Source organism: Cynoglossus semilaevis, chromosome 10, assembly GCF_000523025.1.
Source record: "Cynoglossus semilaevis isolate Cse_v1.0 chromosome 10, Cse_v1.0, whole genome shotgun sequence".
Taxonomy (NCBI): Eukaryota; Metazoa; Chordata; class Actinopteri; order Pleuronectiformes; family Cynoglossidae; genus Cynoglossus; species Cynoglossus semilaevis.
Window position 1 is genome coordinate 11,786,861 of NC_024316.1, and position 13,220 is coordinate 11,800,080.

General features: G+C 38.7%; 2 protein-coding genes across 2 annotated transcripts; one reads left to right on the forward strand and one right to left on the reverse strand.

Annotated features, from left to right (window-relative positions):
- On the reverse strand, positions 1 to 7,262 carry nmnat1 (nicotinamide nucleotide adenylyltransferase 1). Its single transcript, XM_025059129.1, has 9 exons — positions 7,159 to 7,262; positions 5,410 to 5,549; positions 5,037 to 5,220; positions 4,582 to 4,703; positions 3,803 to 4,198; positions 3,305 to 3,326; positions 769 to 854; positions 257 to 435; positions 1 to 144 (listed from the first exon to the last, which is right to left on the reverse strand). Exons 2-9 carry the CDS (start codon positions 5,522 to 5,524, stop codon positions 16 to 18), a joined length of 1,233 nt encoding a protein of 410 aa, XP_024914897.1. The 5' UTR covers positions 5,525 to 5,549; positions 7,159 to 7,262; the 3' UTR covers positions 1 to 15.
- Position 7,263: 1 nt separating this feature from the next.
- Positions 7,264 to 9,338, forward strand: lzic (leucine zipper and CTNNBIP1 domain containing). Its single transcript, XM_008318793.3, has 7 exons — positions 7,264 to 7,438; positions 7,851 to 7,957; positions 8,067 to 8,202; positions 8,325 to 8,423; positions 8,519 to 8,614; positions 8,788 to 8,869; positions 8,955 to 9,338. Exons 2-7 carry the CDS (start codon positions 7,857 to 7,859, stop codon positions 9,008 to 9,010), a joined length of 570 nt encoding a protein of 189 aa, XP_008317015.1. The 5' UTR covers positions 7,264 to 7,438; positions 7,851 to 7,856; the 3' UTR covers positions 9,011 to 9,338.
- Positions 9,339 to 13,220: the final 3,882 nt, after the last annotated feature.

Below are 13,220 nucleotides of genomic sequence, written 5' to 3' on the forward strand. Positions count from 1 at the left end.
AAAGGAAAAAACGTTTTAATAATGACTTATTGTCATCCTCACCAGATGCAGTTTGTTGTCTTCAATCCAATGAGTCCAGCCGCGGTTTTTCTTCTCTCCGGTCTGTTCACACACTAGTTTGTTGCCCTCCCACGTCACCACCGTCTACACAGATTACCCAGAGACAGTCGTCAGTAAAAGGTCAAACCATCTGCACCATCCAGCAGACATCTACAGTCCCACTGTTACCAATGCATCTCTGCTCCGTCCTTCTCACCTTTACGTGTCTGCCGTCCAGTCCCCAAGTGAACTCCTCAAACTCTTGACCCACTCTGAAGGTGAGATTGTAATTTCGGAAGGAGCTGATCGTTTTGATGATGTACTGGTCTCCCTGCTGCTCAATCACCTTCCGCATCTTCACCCTTACAGCAATCTTCCGTAAAAACGGGCCAATGCCTGAAATGACAGTGCAGCCTTTAAAAACTAACAAACCTAACCCAGGGCTAAGACATGTTTTCTCACACATACTAAAAATAGAATCAGTGTCATTACACAGGTGCACACCCAGTTTCTCCCACACTTGCAGGATAATTGATTTAGAGTTGTGCAGTATCTGCACAACTCTAAATCAATTATCTGTAAAGGATTAGAATAGACACCACATTTATGAACAGCCACTACATGCTAACGTTTCTACACATCGTGAACCAGAATCATCAGTCACACATTTTAACCTTTTTATAAGACTTGCATAAAAAATCCAAACACAAATTTAAATGATTTACTTACCCAGTGCTATCATGTAACCCTCAAGGTTGACATTGCTGATGATGTCCCAGGTGCCACACAGACTGGCAGGCATTTTGACTCCCCAGCTTTAACCCTGGTGTGAATCAAAGTTCCACTGCACTGATGAGGTTTGACAGCAATACTGTGAGGGAGCTGGAGGCAGTCCGTCAGGTGTGCTCTCCTCCTCATTGACTGTCAGGTGATGTTCAGGGCGGAGCTTACATCAGTGAAGAGGACGTCACACACGTCGGACTGGTTCCACAGCACAGATGTGAAATACGTCGTCCAAAGCTTTTCCTTCAATTTTACGTTTAATGGAACACACACACACACTATTTATTTTGTGAGCATTTCACAGAGAAAACAGGCATTCTCTGGCACCTTTGTCCTTACTGTTACAAAACTATACCCAAACCTATCTCCAAATCTGACCCTTCATCTAATCCTAACCACAAAATAAATCTAAAACCTTAGAAATGCCTTCACTCAGTTGGGTCAGTTCAAAATTCCCCCTCAACAGTATTAAAAATAAAATGTCCTCACAAGTATATGTTTACCAGGAATACATGCAAACACACACATCCAGGAAGGAAGGAAAGAATCCAGACAGTACAGACACACATACCTGAGCTGTCTAACCTATTAATGAAGGCTTCTTTCCCACAAGCGGTGTTTCTTATAGAACATTTCCTTTTCTTCCTTTCTTCTTCACACCACACAACAATTACTAAAATATAGAGCAGTAATAAAACTCAAACTAAATGCTATATTACTAAAATGTTTTTTTAAAACATGATACCCAATGGATTTTTAAAAACAGTATTAGGAACACACTAGCATTAATGAACAAGAATATTTTTTTTACTTTACATACAGAAATAAAAAATATGACTGCAGTCATAATGTATAGCCCCTCTTGGCCTTAGAGAAATTTGCCCTTGTTTGATGAACTGTGGAGCGGAACCCATATGGTTGCCATTATTCAGTCCACTTTGTCCTCACACATTTATAACCATTACTTATATTATTACTATTAATTATACAGCTGACCTTTCTATACAAGGTAAAATATGTGTGCAGTGTTACTCCTATTTGAGAGGAAAATAATACATGGACCTCATCCAACTTTGATGCAGTTGCTGTCTTTATTATTTAACCTTTGCAGCTGTGGGGTGGGTCAACACACACACACAAACACACTAAACAAGTCTGGTGTGTTTTCATGCCAAGACTCTAAATCATCAGCAGCTGACTGAGCAGAGAAATCACAACATGGCTTAAGTTGCAGAGAGAGTCGAGTTGTAACGCTAGTGACAATCCATTTGACTGATAGGAATATTTTAATAATTCCTTGTAACATACGTTACGTTACGATACGTTGTTGTTAATGATGATTAACTTCCATGAAGTGATGGAATCACTTGCGGTTTCTCCTGAAAACACTGAGGCTGCACTTTGTTCTTTCTGTTATTACATAAGAGTGAATGTGATGACAATCTGCGTTCTTATCAAAATGCCAGGTGTCAATGTGACGCCTCACATTTACTAAGTATTTTAAGTTTCGCACCTGTGGAACAGCATGACCACAGCAACGAAGGGCTTAGAAAATACAGGACAAAGACAAAAGTTTCTTTCAATCAAGTGCATTTCACATTTATTTTCAGGTTTCCAGCAGGAAGAAAAAATGTTGATTTTTGTTGTTTTCTTCTCTCAATATATAAAAGCCAAAGACAGGAGCAAGTGAAATATTCTTCTAAAACATATAAAAAGATCAAGTACAGTTTTTATATCACATTTTATAACATTAAAAAGTCACGTGTGCATCATTCAGTTGTATTTTTATTTTATCTGTAATTTCTGCTTTTCTGTGATAAGAACATGGTGAACATCTAGATACTAGGGTAAAAATATGTTTGTAAAATGTTGATAACTTATAGTACTAGGGTAAAAAGATGTTTGTAAAATGTTGATAACTTATAGAGGGGCAATGTAAATTGACTGGTTGAAAAAACACTAGCAGGTGCACATGTGACTGAGACGTTAAAGCTTGCACACCAAGAGACTAATTATGAAAAGTGTGTGACAACGTTCATACTACAACATGGTGTAAGTCCAAAACTCTTAACAGTGTAAAAACATCCTGCACCCAAATACGTCATACAAATCAGTTAACGTCGAAACAAAACGACGCTAACGACGAGATGCTAAAAATAAAAACCTTAGCCTAATTGAAATTTCTCAAACATATTGAGAGAGGATATTTCAGTTAGTCTATCCTTTCAAACAGAGTTATTATGTTTATAGATCACTTATAGATTAATCACCTCAAACTGGCCGTAGAAACACACAGTCCTTTAAACTACAGCCATGTATCAAATTCCCATGGATCAAAAAGTGTTAAAATGTGGACCTTGGTAAATCTAAAGACAGAGCATGCAGCAGTGGAGGATTTTTACAGATGCTCTGCCACGACATTTGTTTTTTACGTTTGCTTTTGTTTTTAAGTTAATTTTAAGTTTTTAACTTGAGTGCTTACCGGCGAGGAAAAAGAACTGCGACTACATTGCAAAATGTAAATCATTTTGTAAATCAAAACAAGAAAAAATAAGGAAACTCTCTCTGAGCACAGTCGGCTATAAAGTGTGTAAATAAGTCTTCAAAAGTGAATTTACGACTCAACAACTTACGACTTACAAAACAGTAAAGTTCATTTCTTGGCTGTTGATAAAACTAGCAGCTACTTTCTTCTATGCAAACTCTGATTCATAACTGGCAGAGAGAGTCGTGTCCAAGCAATGAAACTAACAAAGCAAAAATAAAGTTTTTTTGGCAAACCTAAAGTTGTTGAACCAGGCTCGGATGAGTACGTAGTGTGTGGTCTGACCTCAGCATGAAATTATTCTATGTCTTTTAATCTGTGTTTGCATATGTACTTCACACATTTTCTAAGACACGTTATATGATGAGACAAGGCAGCGTTGGAACTACGATTGATGTAAATCCAGCCCTGAGTGTTAACAGCTCACACCTCAGCTCAACGAGGCACCAGAATTAATCTGAAGAGGAGCTAAAACCACGTCAGCATTCTTATTCTCACTCTCTGAGCTGTAGAGGTTGTGCTCCTGAACGTAGCTTAACACGGGATCTGGGACCAGGTACTTGACACTCTGACCACGGCGAAGGGCCCGGCGCACATGTGTAGCAGAGATGTCATTGGTTACCCACTCATGGACCACATGGATTTTTCGGCACAGCTTCCACAGCACGTCTGTTTGGTAGATGAACTTGTGGATGTTGTTGCCACTGCGGGTGATGCAGACCACACCGTAGCGACCCACAATCTCTACGATGTCTTCCGGCTTCCACAGATTGGGGATCCCGAAAGATTCAAGAACGTCAGCCCCACACAGCATCATCACCTGTGGAACGACTGAGGGCAGAGAAAAACGATCATTGTTGTGACATGACCACATGAGGGGAATATAATTTAATGTCTTTTTTTTATAAAATTATAGAAATGATAAAAAACATATTCTTATAAGAAAGAGCAGAAGAGGAAGAAGAGAACAAGAAAGAAGAAGAGGAGGAAGAGGAAGACGACAAAGAAGAAGAACACGAAGACTGAGAAGAAAAATGTGCTGCTTCCTGGTCTGATATGTTATCAAATGATTTTTTTCCATATGAAATTATTTCCTGGAATGCACAGAAAAATGTAATTTTCCAAGTGTTCAATGTACAATGAAAGCTGAAAGACATGTTTGACAAAGAACTGAGAGCTGAGTTTCTGACTGTCATTTATACCGAGGTTCTGACCTCTCTGTAGCTGTGGTGACGATGAAAGACGACTCCTGCTTACGCGTCTCTTTTTGCCGTACTTATCCAAGTCCACCTCGTCACCTTTCTTTCCCACAGCACGCAGTTCCTCAGAGTGATGCCTAAGAAATGTGGAAATGAAAAAATACATTGTTATTTAAATTGACTTGCTCCTTTGAATGTTTCCAAACTGTGTCATAAAATGTTTTAACATAACACATCATATTTTGCATTTGCTCTTGGGCAGCATCTTAAAAAAGTTAAAAATAAAAGGTTAAAGGTGTCAACACAGACATGAAGACAAAAAGAAGACAAGTACACCACCTGCAGGTAAACTCTAATTATTGAATGAGTAAATACAAACTTTGACTCTCCAGTGTTACTGATAAAATAGAACAGAGACAAAATGACCACAATTGACACCATCAACATGTGAGGGTTTCAAATGAACTTACCTGAGAACTTTTACCGTTTCCAACCACTGTGGCTGATCAATCTCCCATGAGTTCACAGTGATCCAGTCTGAGCTCTCTGTGGCCAGTCTGGCCATCTCCAGACGATGGGTAGCCTCAATCAACCCTTTCTTCTTGTAGCTGTCGCCCACAGGAGAGATTATTCCCTTTACCACCGTGTACTGACCTTAGGCAGAAATCAAATGAGTGTAAGTTTTTTTTTATTACACATATTTCTGTGATGTATACTTCTGTCTTTCTCTCCATTCTGCAGATGGAGCAAGATAACGGATGGATTTGAATGGAAATCCATCTCTAATTCGGAGACATCTAAAATGTCATAAAACACACATAAAGCATTTTAGTTTTACTCAACCTGAGCCTTCCAGATGATCTCGAGCCAGTTCAAACATCCTCAGGTGCATGTTGGTAATGGGGTTGAAGGAGCCGCAGGACAGCAGGACCACTGGGGTTTTATTATGAGCCTCCATACCTGATTCTACTGCTGGATTTACACTACAGTCAAACATATGGTGGGAGAAAAAAATAGTGTGCCCTGAGTTAATAGGGCATTGTTAATAGTACCTGTTGATAACATGGTCAACCAATTGCATGAAATATTGTAAAATGACCTGTTCCGTGTAGCTCTCACTCTGGAAAAGTTCATTTCTCTTTTAAATTAAACTCAGCTTAATAAACAAGCACATTTTTTTGAGAATTTGGTAGTGCCCAGATTGATTGATGAGATTTGCGCCTATGTCCCTCTTTGATAATTAAATGTGAAGCTTAACGACAGGTATCATATACATGTTAAATGTTACACTCACGAAAACAAACTCTTATTATTTATCCTTCCTTCAGGCAAACTGTTTCTACATTGCTTCATTGTTTAAGTAAACATAAATGCTGGTGTAGTACACGCTCCAAGTGCTAGGAGGAAGTATTGTACACAGAATTGCACACCGCCGGAAGTTGACTAACTGAACGAATATCTGTCCAGACCACATTTTAAACGTTCGTTTAAAAAAACATAACCGACAAAACTGACTAAATTTCGCTCAAATTCAAATTCACGAATAATAAAACAAACATGGAAACGTATAACTCATTGATCCCGCCCTATTTACATTTCGTTATTGATAACATGGCAGCCCACTGTGACAGAGTAAGTTGTTTCTTTTGCAGCGTGTCAAAAATACTTACATAATAAAGTCACCACATACACTTGTCTACAACACCTTCAGTCGCCTGATAAATGTTTTTAGCGATAAGCAAAATGTGAACTGATCCTACTCCACCAAAGTCTATAAATATCTTAAGGGAAGTTAACCCTTCAATGTCTTCACAATTTAATTATGTCACGGTTTATCCTCAGTTTGACTTCTTCGTTTATTGTATTTACCTTTAGGTGACGAGAACTTACTTAAAATGCAGCAGCTCCTCCTGGTTAAAACTCTTTCTGTCCTACACTATGGCCTTAAGATAAATACCCTCTATCCTGACAGCTGTCCCTCCAACCACTGACATCTAAAGGTACCTTTTTTTCCCCTCCCTGCCTATGGGAACTCGCTACAACCGCGACAAAAACTCCCCTCCAACCACTGACATCTAAAGGTACCTTTTTTTCCCCTCCCTGCCTTTGGGAACTCGCTACAACAGCCACAAAAACTCAACTTACATTACACACTCAATTAGTTATTCCTTTAAATCTCGTTACTATTAGCATTTTAACTACACAAGTACTAGTGTGTCCAAAAGACTTGGTCGGAAACCAACAGCTGGAAAGTAGCAAACATGGACCTTTGTCAAATGACTGTGTCAGTGTCAGCTGAAGTATTAAGTTTGTCTGCTAAAATGTACAGATGACACTAAAAGAGTCGTTTCTGCCAGTCTTTAATATTTTACATTGTTGCTTTGTTGCTCCGGACAGCAGCCACCGCCATGCATTTGCGAAACCACTGTTGGTACTATATCAATACACATAATACAACAAGCAACAGAATAAAAAGGCTAAAAAAAACTAATGCAAGTAAATGTGAAGGAATGTGTTTTTCTGAACATACAAAAAATAAAACAAAAATAAAACAGTAAATAGTCATATTTTAAAATAACAGATTCACGATACCATTCAGACGTCCTCCAGCTTTTCGTAACGTCGAATACGTCGAAGTATCCTCCGATTGGTCAGGCCGACCAGAAAACGTCATACGTCACGTACGAGCCACACCCACGTCAGTGAGCTGCATTCACTGTCACAAACAACAGTACAAACCTGAAAAAGTGTTTGGGATTCGAGCTCCAGAACCATGAATTGGTTGCGGACATAATTGATATCCAAATACCAACTTTGTTGTTAAAGCTTATGAGAAGAAATAATCGTCACCGTGCAGATTTATCGATAACCGGTGAGTGCATTTCTGTTAGCGCGTGGCTAACTGTAGACGCTACGTAAAGGTAACAGCCACATCAGTGCTAAAAATGGTTATTTTATTGCAAAATATTAAACGCGCTCTTTGTATACGACTCGCCTTAACATCTATTTTTGCCTGACATGATCATGGCCCAATTATATAGTTTTCCAGGTTCATGTTGACTGGACTCGATTTAGAACCTGTCGAAGTGAAGAGGTTTCAGGCCCATAGTATGTAGTACAACTTAAGGACTCCAGAACTACGCCCTTCAACCATGCCTTCATCTTATCAAGAGCCACGGCATGAAAAATCTCAACAATCACAAAAAAGTTCTAATCACAACAGCGTCCTGTGGTTGTCTGTGAATTCCCTTTTGCTTTACTATAATGTTTACTACATCTAACAGGACAGAATGGCTTCCCGTGGGAACTTAGAAACAGGGAAACTAAGGCAGAATATGGAAGAGCAGCTCGATAGACTGATGCAGCAGCTTCAGGATCTGGAGGAATGCAGGTGTAGTGATAAAGGATGATTTGATTCACCACGGACTCAGTCAAAAACAATGACCTGACAGGTGTCACAACATTACATATGTGTGTCAACGTTTCTCTTGTTTTTCAAGAGAGGAGCTGGATGAGGAAGAGTATGAAGAAACAAAGAAAGAAACCCTGGAGCAGCTGAGTGAATTTAATGACTCTCTGAAGAAGATCTTGAAAGGAGACATGACGCTGGTTGATGAACTCGGAGGGATGCAGCTGGTACGACAGTGTGATACAGCTATGTAGTAAAGGAGATGCATTTTCTCTGATAATTGGTTAAAACAAGACTGACAAATGGTTCTTCAGAGCAAATCAAAACTCAGCATTTGCTTCTTTGTCAGGCCATCCAGGCTGCCATCAGCCAGGCATTCAAAACACCAGAGGTGATCCGTCTGTTTGCTAAGAAGCAGCCAGGTCAGCTGAGGACAAGACTGGCTGAGGTCTGTGCAGCAGCGCCGGCAACAAAAAGCACAAGTTTGAATTAACTTCTCATTCATTTCCTTGTCCTGGAAACTGTTGTTTGATCTACTTGCAGATGGACCGTGATGTCATGGTGGGCAAACTGTCACGTGATGTGTACACACAACAAAAAGTAGAAATTCTCACAGCCTTGAGAAAACTGGGAGAGAAGGTGAGGAATGTGTGCAGCACAGTTTTTCCAACCATTGGTTCACGGATGCTGACTGGTCTGTGACTTCAAGTGTCACTAGTTGCTACAGTACTGTTGATTTGAATGTGTCAGAAGAACATTTTCAATTCATTTCTTGTGTAAGTGACCTTTGCTTTCTTTGTCTTGTCTGGCAGCTTACTGCTGAAGATGAGACTTTTCTCAGTGAGAATGCCACAGCAAGCCTGAGCCAGTTTGAAAAAGTGACTGGAAACATGGGTAAGAAAAAAATACTGATTTCACATAAAATGTACAACTAACATTAATATAAGAGCCACTCATGACAAAATGTCCTTTTTTTCAGGTTCAGAAGACAAAATCATGGCTTTAGCCAGCTCTGGAGTGAAAACCAAGACATAGCCATTTTTACCAAATACTGATTTTCACACTGTTTACACGATTAAGTGTTGTGCCAATTGATGTTAATTTTGTAAACAGCTGTTGCACTTGTGTGTGTGTGTGTTGCTGTGAAAGCTAATACTTTTAAACGACTTGGTTTTATACTTCACACACTTTTTAGTTAATGTCTTATTTGTCCAGATAGTATTGTAAATTGTATTATAATGTAGGTACGAACGCAGGTGTTCTTGTATGTGTGGTTTAAACGGCGCTGTTTAAAGATGCCTGCTTGCTGTGCATGTGCTGTATTTTCTTCAGTCATGTCATTTTAATAAAAGTGTGTCAAGAACATTGCCAACTAAATTCCACATTAAACACTAGGAAATGCAACAAACAACACATGTAATAAAGCATTCATCATTTTAAAATGTAAATAATAATTTTATTATAGTAAATTATATTTTACAGTCTCAAATTATTGAACAAGATTATAACAAAGTGAGATTTACTGCTGTGGTGACAGGAGATGACAAGAATTATCCTCTTTATTTTAGGTTCGATATTTACCAACAAAATAGAATACAAAATGGCTTGTTGTCCATAAAGGTAACATTTAGAATTTAAATTAAACCTTTATGTAGGTTGTTTTACACATAACAATAAGCTGAAGCTTCCATACAGGTAATCTTTCCTAACATTCTATTGTCAACCTGTTTAGTGTCATTTTGACAGTTTGCTGACTTACCATAGCATTTTTGGGCTAACTCTGCAGCTACATTACTGTAATTATCAGATTTTTTCCAGACACTTTGTTTTCATGTGGTTAAAAGAGAGGAAGATCATATGGAGGCCACAGCAGCGTCATGTGAGTCATTCAGTAATACAGTAAAGTGACCACAGGCCTCATTGGTCGCTCAGTCGTGGTCACGTGACAAAGGCAGTTACAGCCTGCATTGGTTACCATCGTCTCAAAACTGCATTATAATACGGGTAGAGCACCAATGTTTTGTTTTTTTCTATTCTTAATTTTTTTATTGTGGGTGTTATAAACTAAATATAAACTAGCTTCGAAGTACAAATGATCAAGTGCATCATTGCTTTACTCTTTAAACTACAGTTTTTGCTAATAAATATCTGGCATTAAATCCACGACTATAGATAAGAAAATGGTCGTATTTACCCATGCAGTGGTGTGCAGTACATGATTTACAGTTCTAACGTTTACCGCTAGAGGGCACGAATGGTTAACATTCTGTGTACTCCAAGGGGCGTGGACCAGGACTGGAAACGATTAATTTTCAAGTTCAAAACCAGAATATTTAACCTCGTGAAAAACCATGTGGTGAATTAAAAGAATAAACAAAAAAACATGTGTTTTTATGTGCTTGCAATTTATTCAGTAACTATAGGGAGGAACAACTCATTTCATTTATATACTTTATTTTGGCCAGAAATGACATCACGAATTCCCACATATTAGGAAATATTAAAGACTAATTTATGTACATTTTGTCATAATGTTGGTTGTCCACAGCCACACAGAGGAGCCGTCTCTCAGTGCTGTTAGGACAGCCTCACTCAGGCATGTCCTGCTGCTGTTAACCACTCATCTTGACAAATCTGTTGTAAATGATGAGGCATTTAAGCGTAAAATGAGGACGGACCAAAAAATACCCATCGCTTCATCCTTTATTTTGTTTGTGAGCAAGCATCAACTTCACTACAATTTGCCCTTCAATTGGTAGAAAAGTGAGAGCAGCTCCAACAAGCACAAAGGAAACATCCAACTGTTCGAAAACAAACAAAACAAAACAAAAAAACAACGTTCATTCCTTAGGCAGAAATTGAAGACGAACAAACAAAATATATTAACATCAGGAGTGTTGTAGACAGTATGAGAATCAGTAGTGAATCATGTCTCCTGTCACACACTCCAAACTCACAATCCCACATTGAACGTACACAAACTTGTAGTTCATGCAAAGTAAATTCCTCCTGCCACATCTTTTGTGTCATTATAGTATGGCTGCATTTCACTTGTTTGGGCAGTGACATTCAATTCATTCAACCAAGACACACTCGGTTGCGGGGCTGAAACTGGACAAAGACGAGTCACTGGATCAGCGACGTCAGTATCACCGTGAACATTAGTGTTTGTGGAAACTAAAGACGTGTGAATTTCATGCTGCCCTCCATAATCACATCCTCACATCTCTTCTAAAGTCACCTTTTACTTTATACAAACAGCTGGGTGAACAGTATACACTCAAAAGCAACGTCATTATGTACTGTGCGCCTTTTAAAGGTGGATTCCGTCAATATGATTTAGCACAATATCTACAGAAGATACAATATGGGTCTAGGTCCTCTACACACTAGCATGAACACGTGACATCTATGTGAAATGTTTGGTGCCGTTAATAAAACTAGCATCCGACTTTAGTTTACAACAAACAAAGGAAAAAAAATAAACCAAGTAATGACTTTAGTTTACAACAAAGGAAAAAAAATAAACCAAGTAATCCCCAGCCCTGTGAGAAATCTAACATTAAAACAAATACAAATAAAAGAACTTATGAAAATAAAACCAACATGGACGAGTGTTACTGTTAGACCTGCTAATTTCACTAGGACTGAAAAAAGGCAAATCTCATCTCAGTCGGCTCACAGCTCCTCTCCTTTTAATCCTCAACTCTTGGCCTTAATAGGAGGGAGACAGTCGTTTTATTTCTATTCTCTAAATAGAAAGAAAAAATCATCATTCAATTTAATACAAAACCCAAATGTTGCTGCACTAAATTTGACCTCCTGAAAACATGTTTGCGCTCAAATATGTAAGTCTGGCACACATTTAATGCAACATTTTACCTGCCATAAACACACACAAAAAAAACATTCAAATGTTTTACGACGGCGTCTGAGTTTGGACACATTTTTCCGTTATTTGCACCAGACCATTAACACCATCACCTGAAGCAAAGGACGTTTACCAGAAGTAAACCGATGGTCTTTGAACAACTCTACAGTACAGTTTCCATGTACGATAAAATCTAGTGGTCAGCTGAAAAGAGAAAAATAAAAATTATTTTAAAGACTGAGGCAGAATCTTTTTATTTAAATGTGTTTCAGCAGACATGACTAGAGTTGAAATTTATTGGAGTACAATAAAGTCGAGGCTTATTTTGCGGCTAGAAAGCTTCTTAAAATGCAAGTGATAAATGTTTTATAATTAGACCATGGAAAAATAAAGTTGCAGGTGATTCTTTAAAAAAAAAAGAAAAACACTCTAGCTTCATATCTCTTCCCAGAAATAAATACCAGCATCTGCACTTTTTCTCCAGAGTCCACTTCAGCTCCTACTCTCTAAAGCTTCTGCAGTTTGTTTTTAATTTTTTTACTTTGTTCGACTCAAATACTGGCAAAACACATTTTAAAGCTGCTAAAGAAACGTCTCAACTCTTCCAATTAAACCGGCCGAAATGTTAGTCACCAATGATCTGCACTACAGAACCTGTTGGTCAAACACACACACAGACAGACAAACACACACACACACAGAAGAGTCAGTTTGTACATGAGGCTTAATGAGGAAAAGAAAAACAATCCCTTCTGTACAACAGTGAGATCTATCTGGGAATGGAATACACGTGGAGTCCAGCGTTCCCGCCTGTGCAAGCAAAGCAAAGCAAGTATGGAGCTGAAATCATCACTGAGTAAATACAAATCATTTTTTTCTCTTCTAATTTGAACAGAAAGAGACAAGAGAAGACAAACGTGGACAGCACTGGTCCTGGAAACCTCTGCTCAACAGTCCTGGGTTTCTCATGGTGAAGCAGACGTTTTTGTACAAGCCTGATGGATCAGGGGATTGAGCAACATGCTACAGCCTGTGTGTGACACGAATGTTCTACATTAGGGTACTGCGTCGCTTTTAAGATACTGGACCCTGTAAAATAGGCCTTCACTAACACATCCACTAATTACATGGTTCCTTTATATTTACAAAATCTTTTAAAAAGCAACATTTCTCTACACGTAGGACTGGTTCAGATATCGTTCATGCACTAAAAGGAGAAAAGAAGCGCTCTACTTGTTAAAAGCGTCATTTAGTTTCACCGTGGACGAATGGGAGAAGAGTAAAACAACCTCAGACAGGCGGCGAGAGAGAGAGAGAGAGAGAGAGAGAGAGAGAGATCAGCGGCGGGTCTTAAAGAGGTCAGCAGGGATTTTT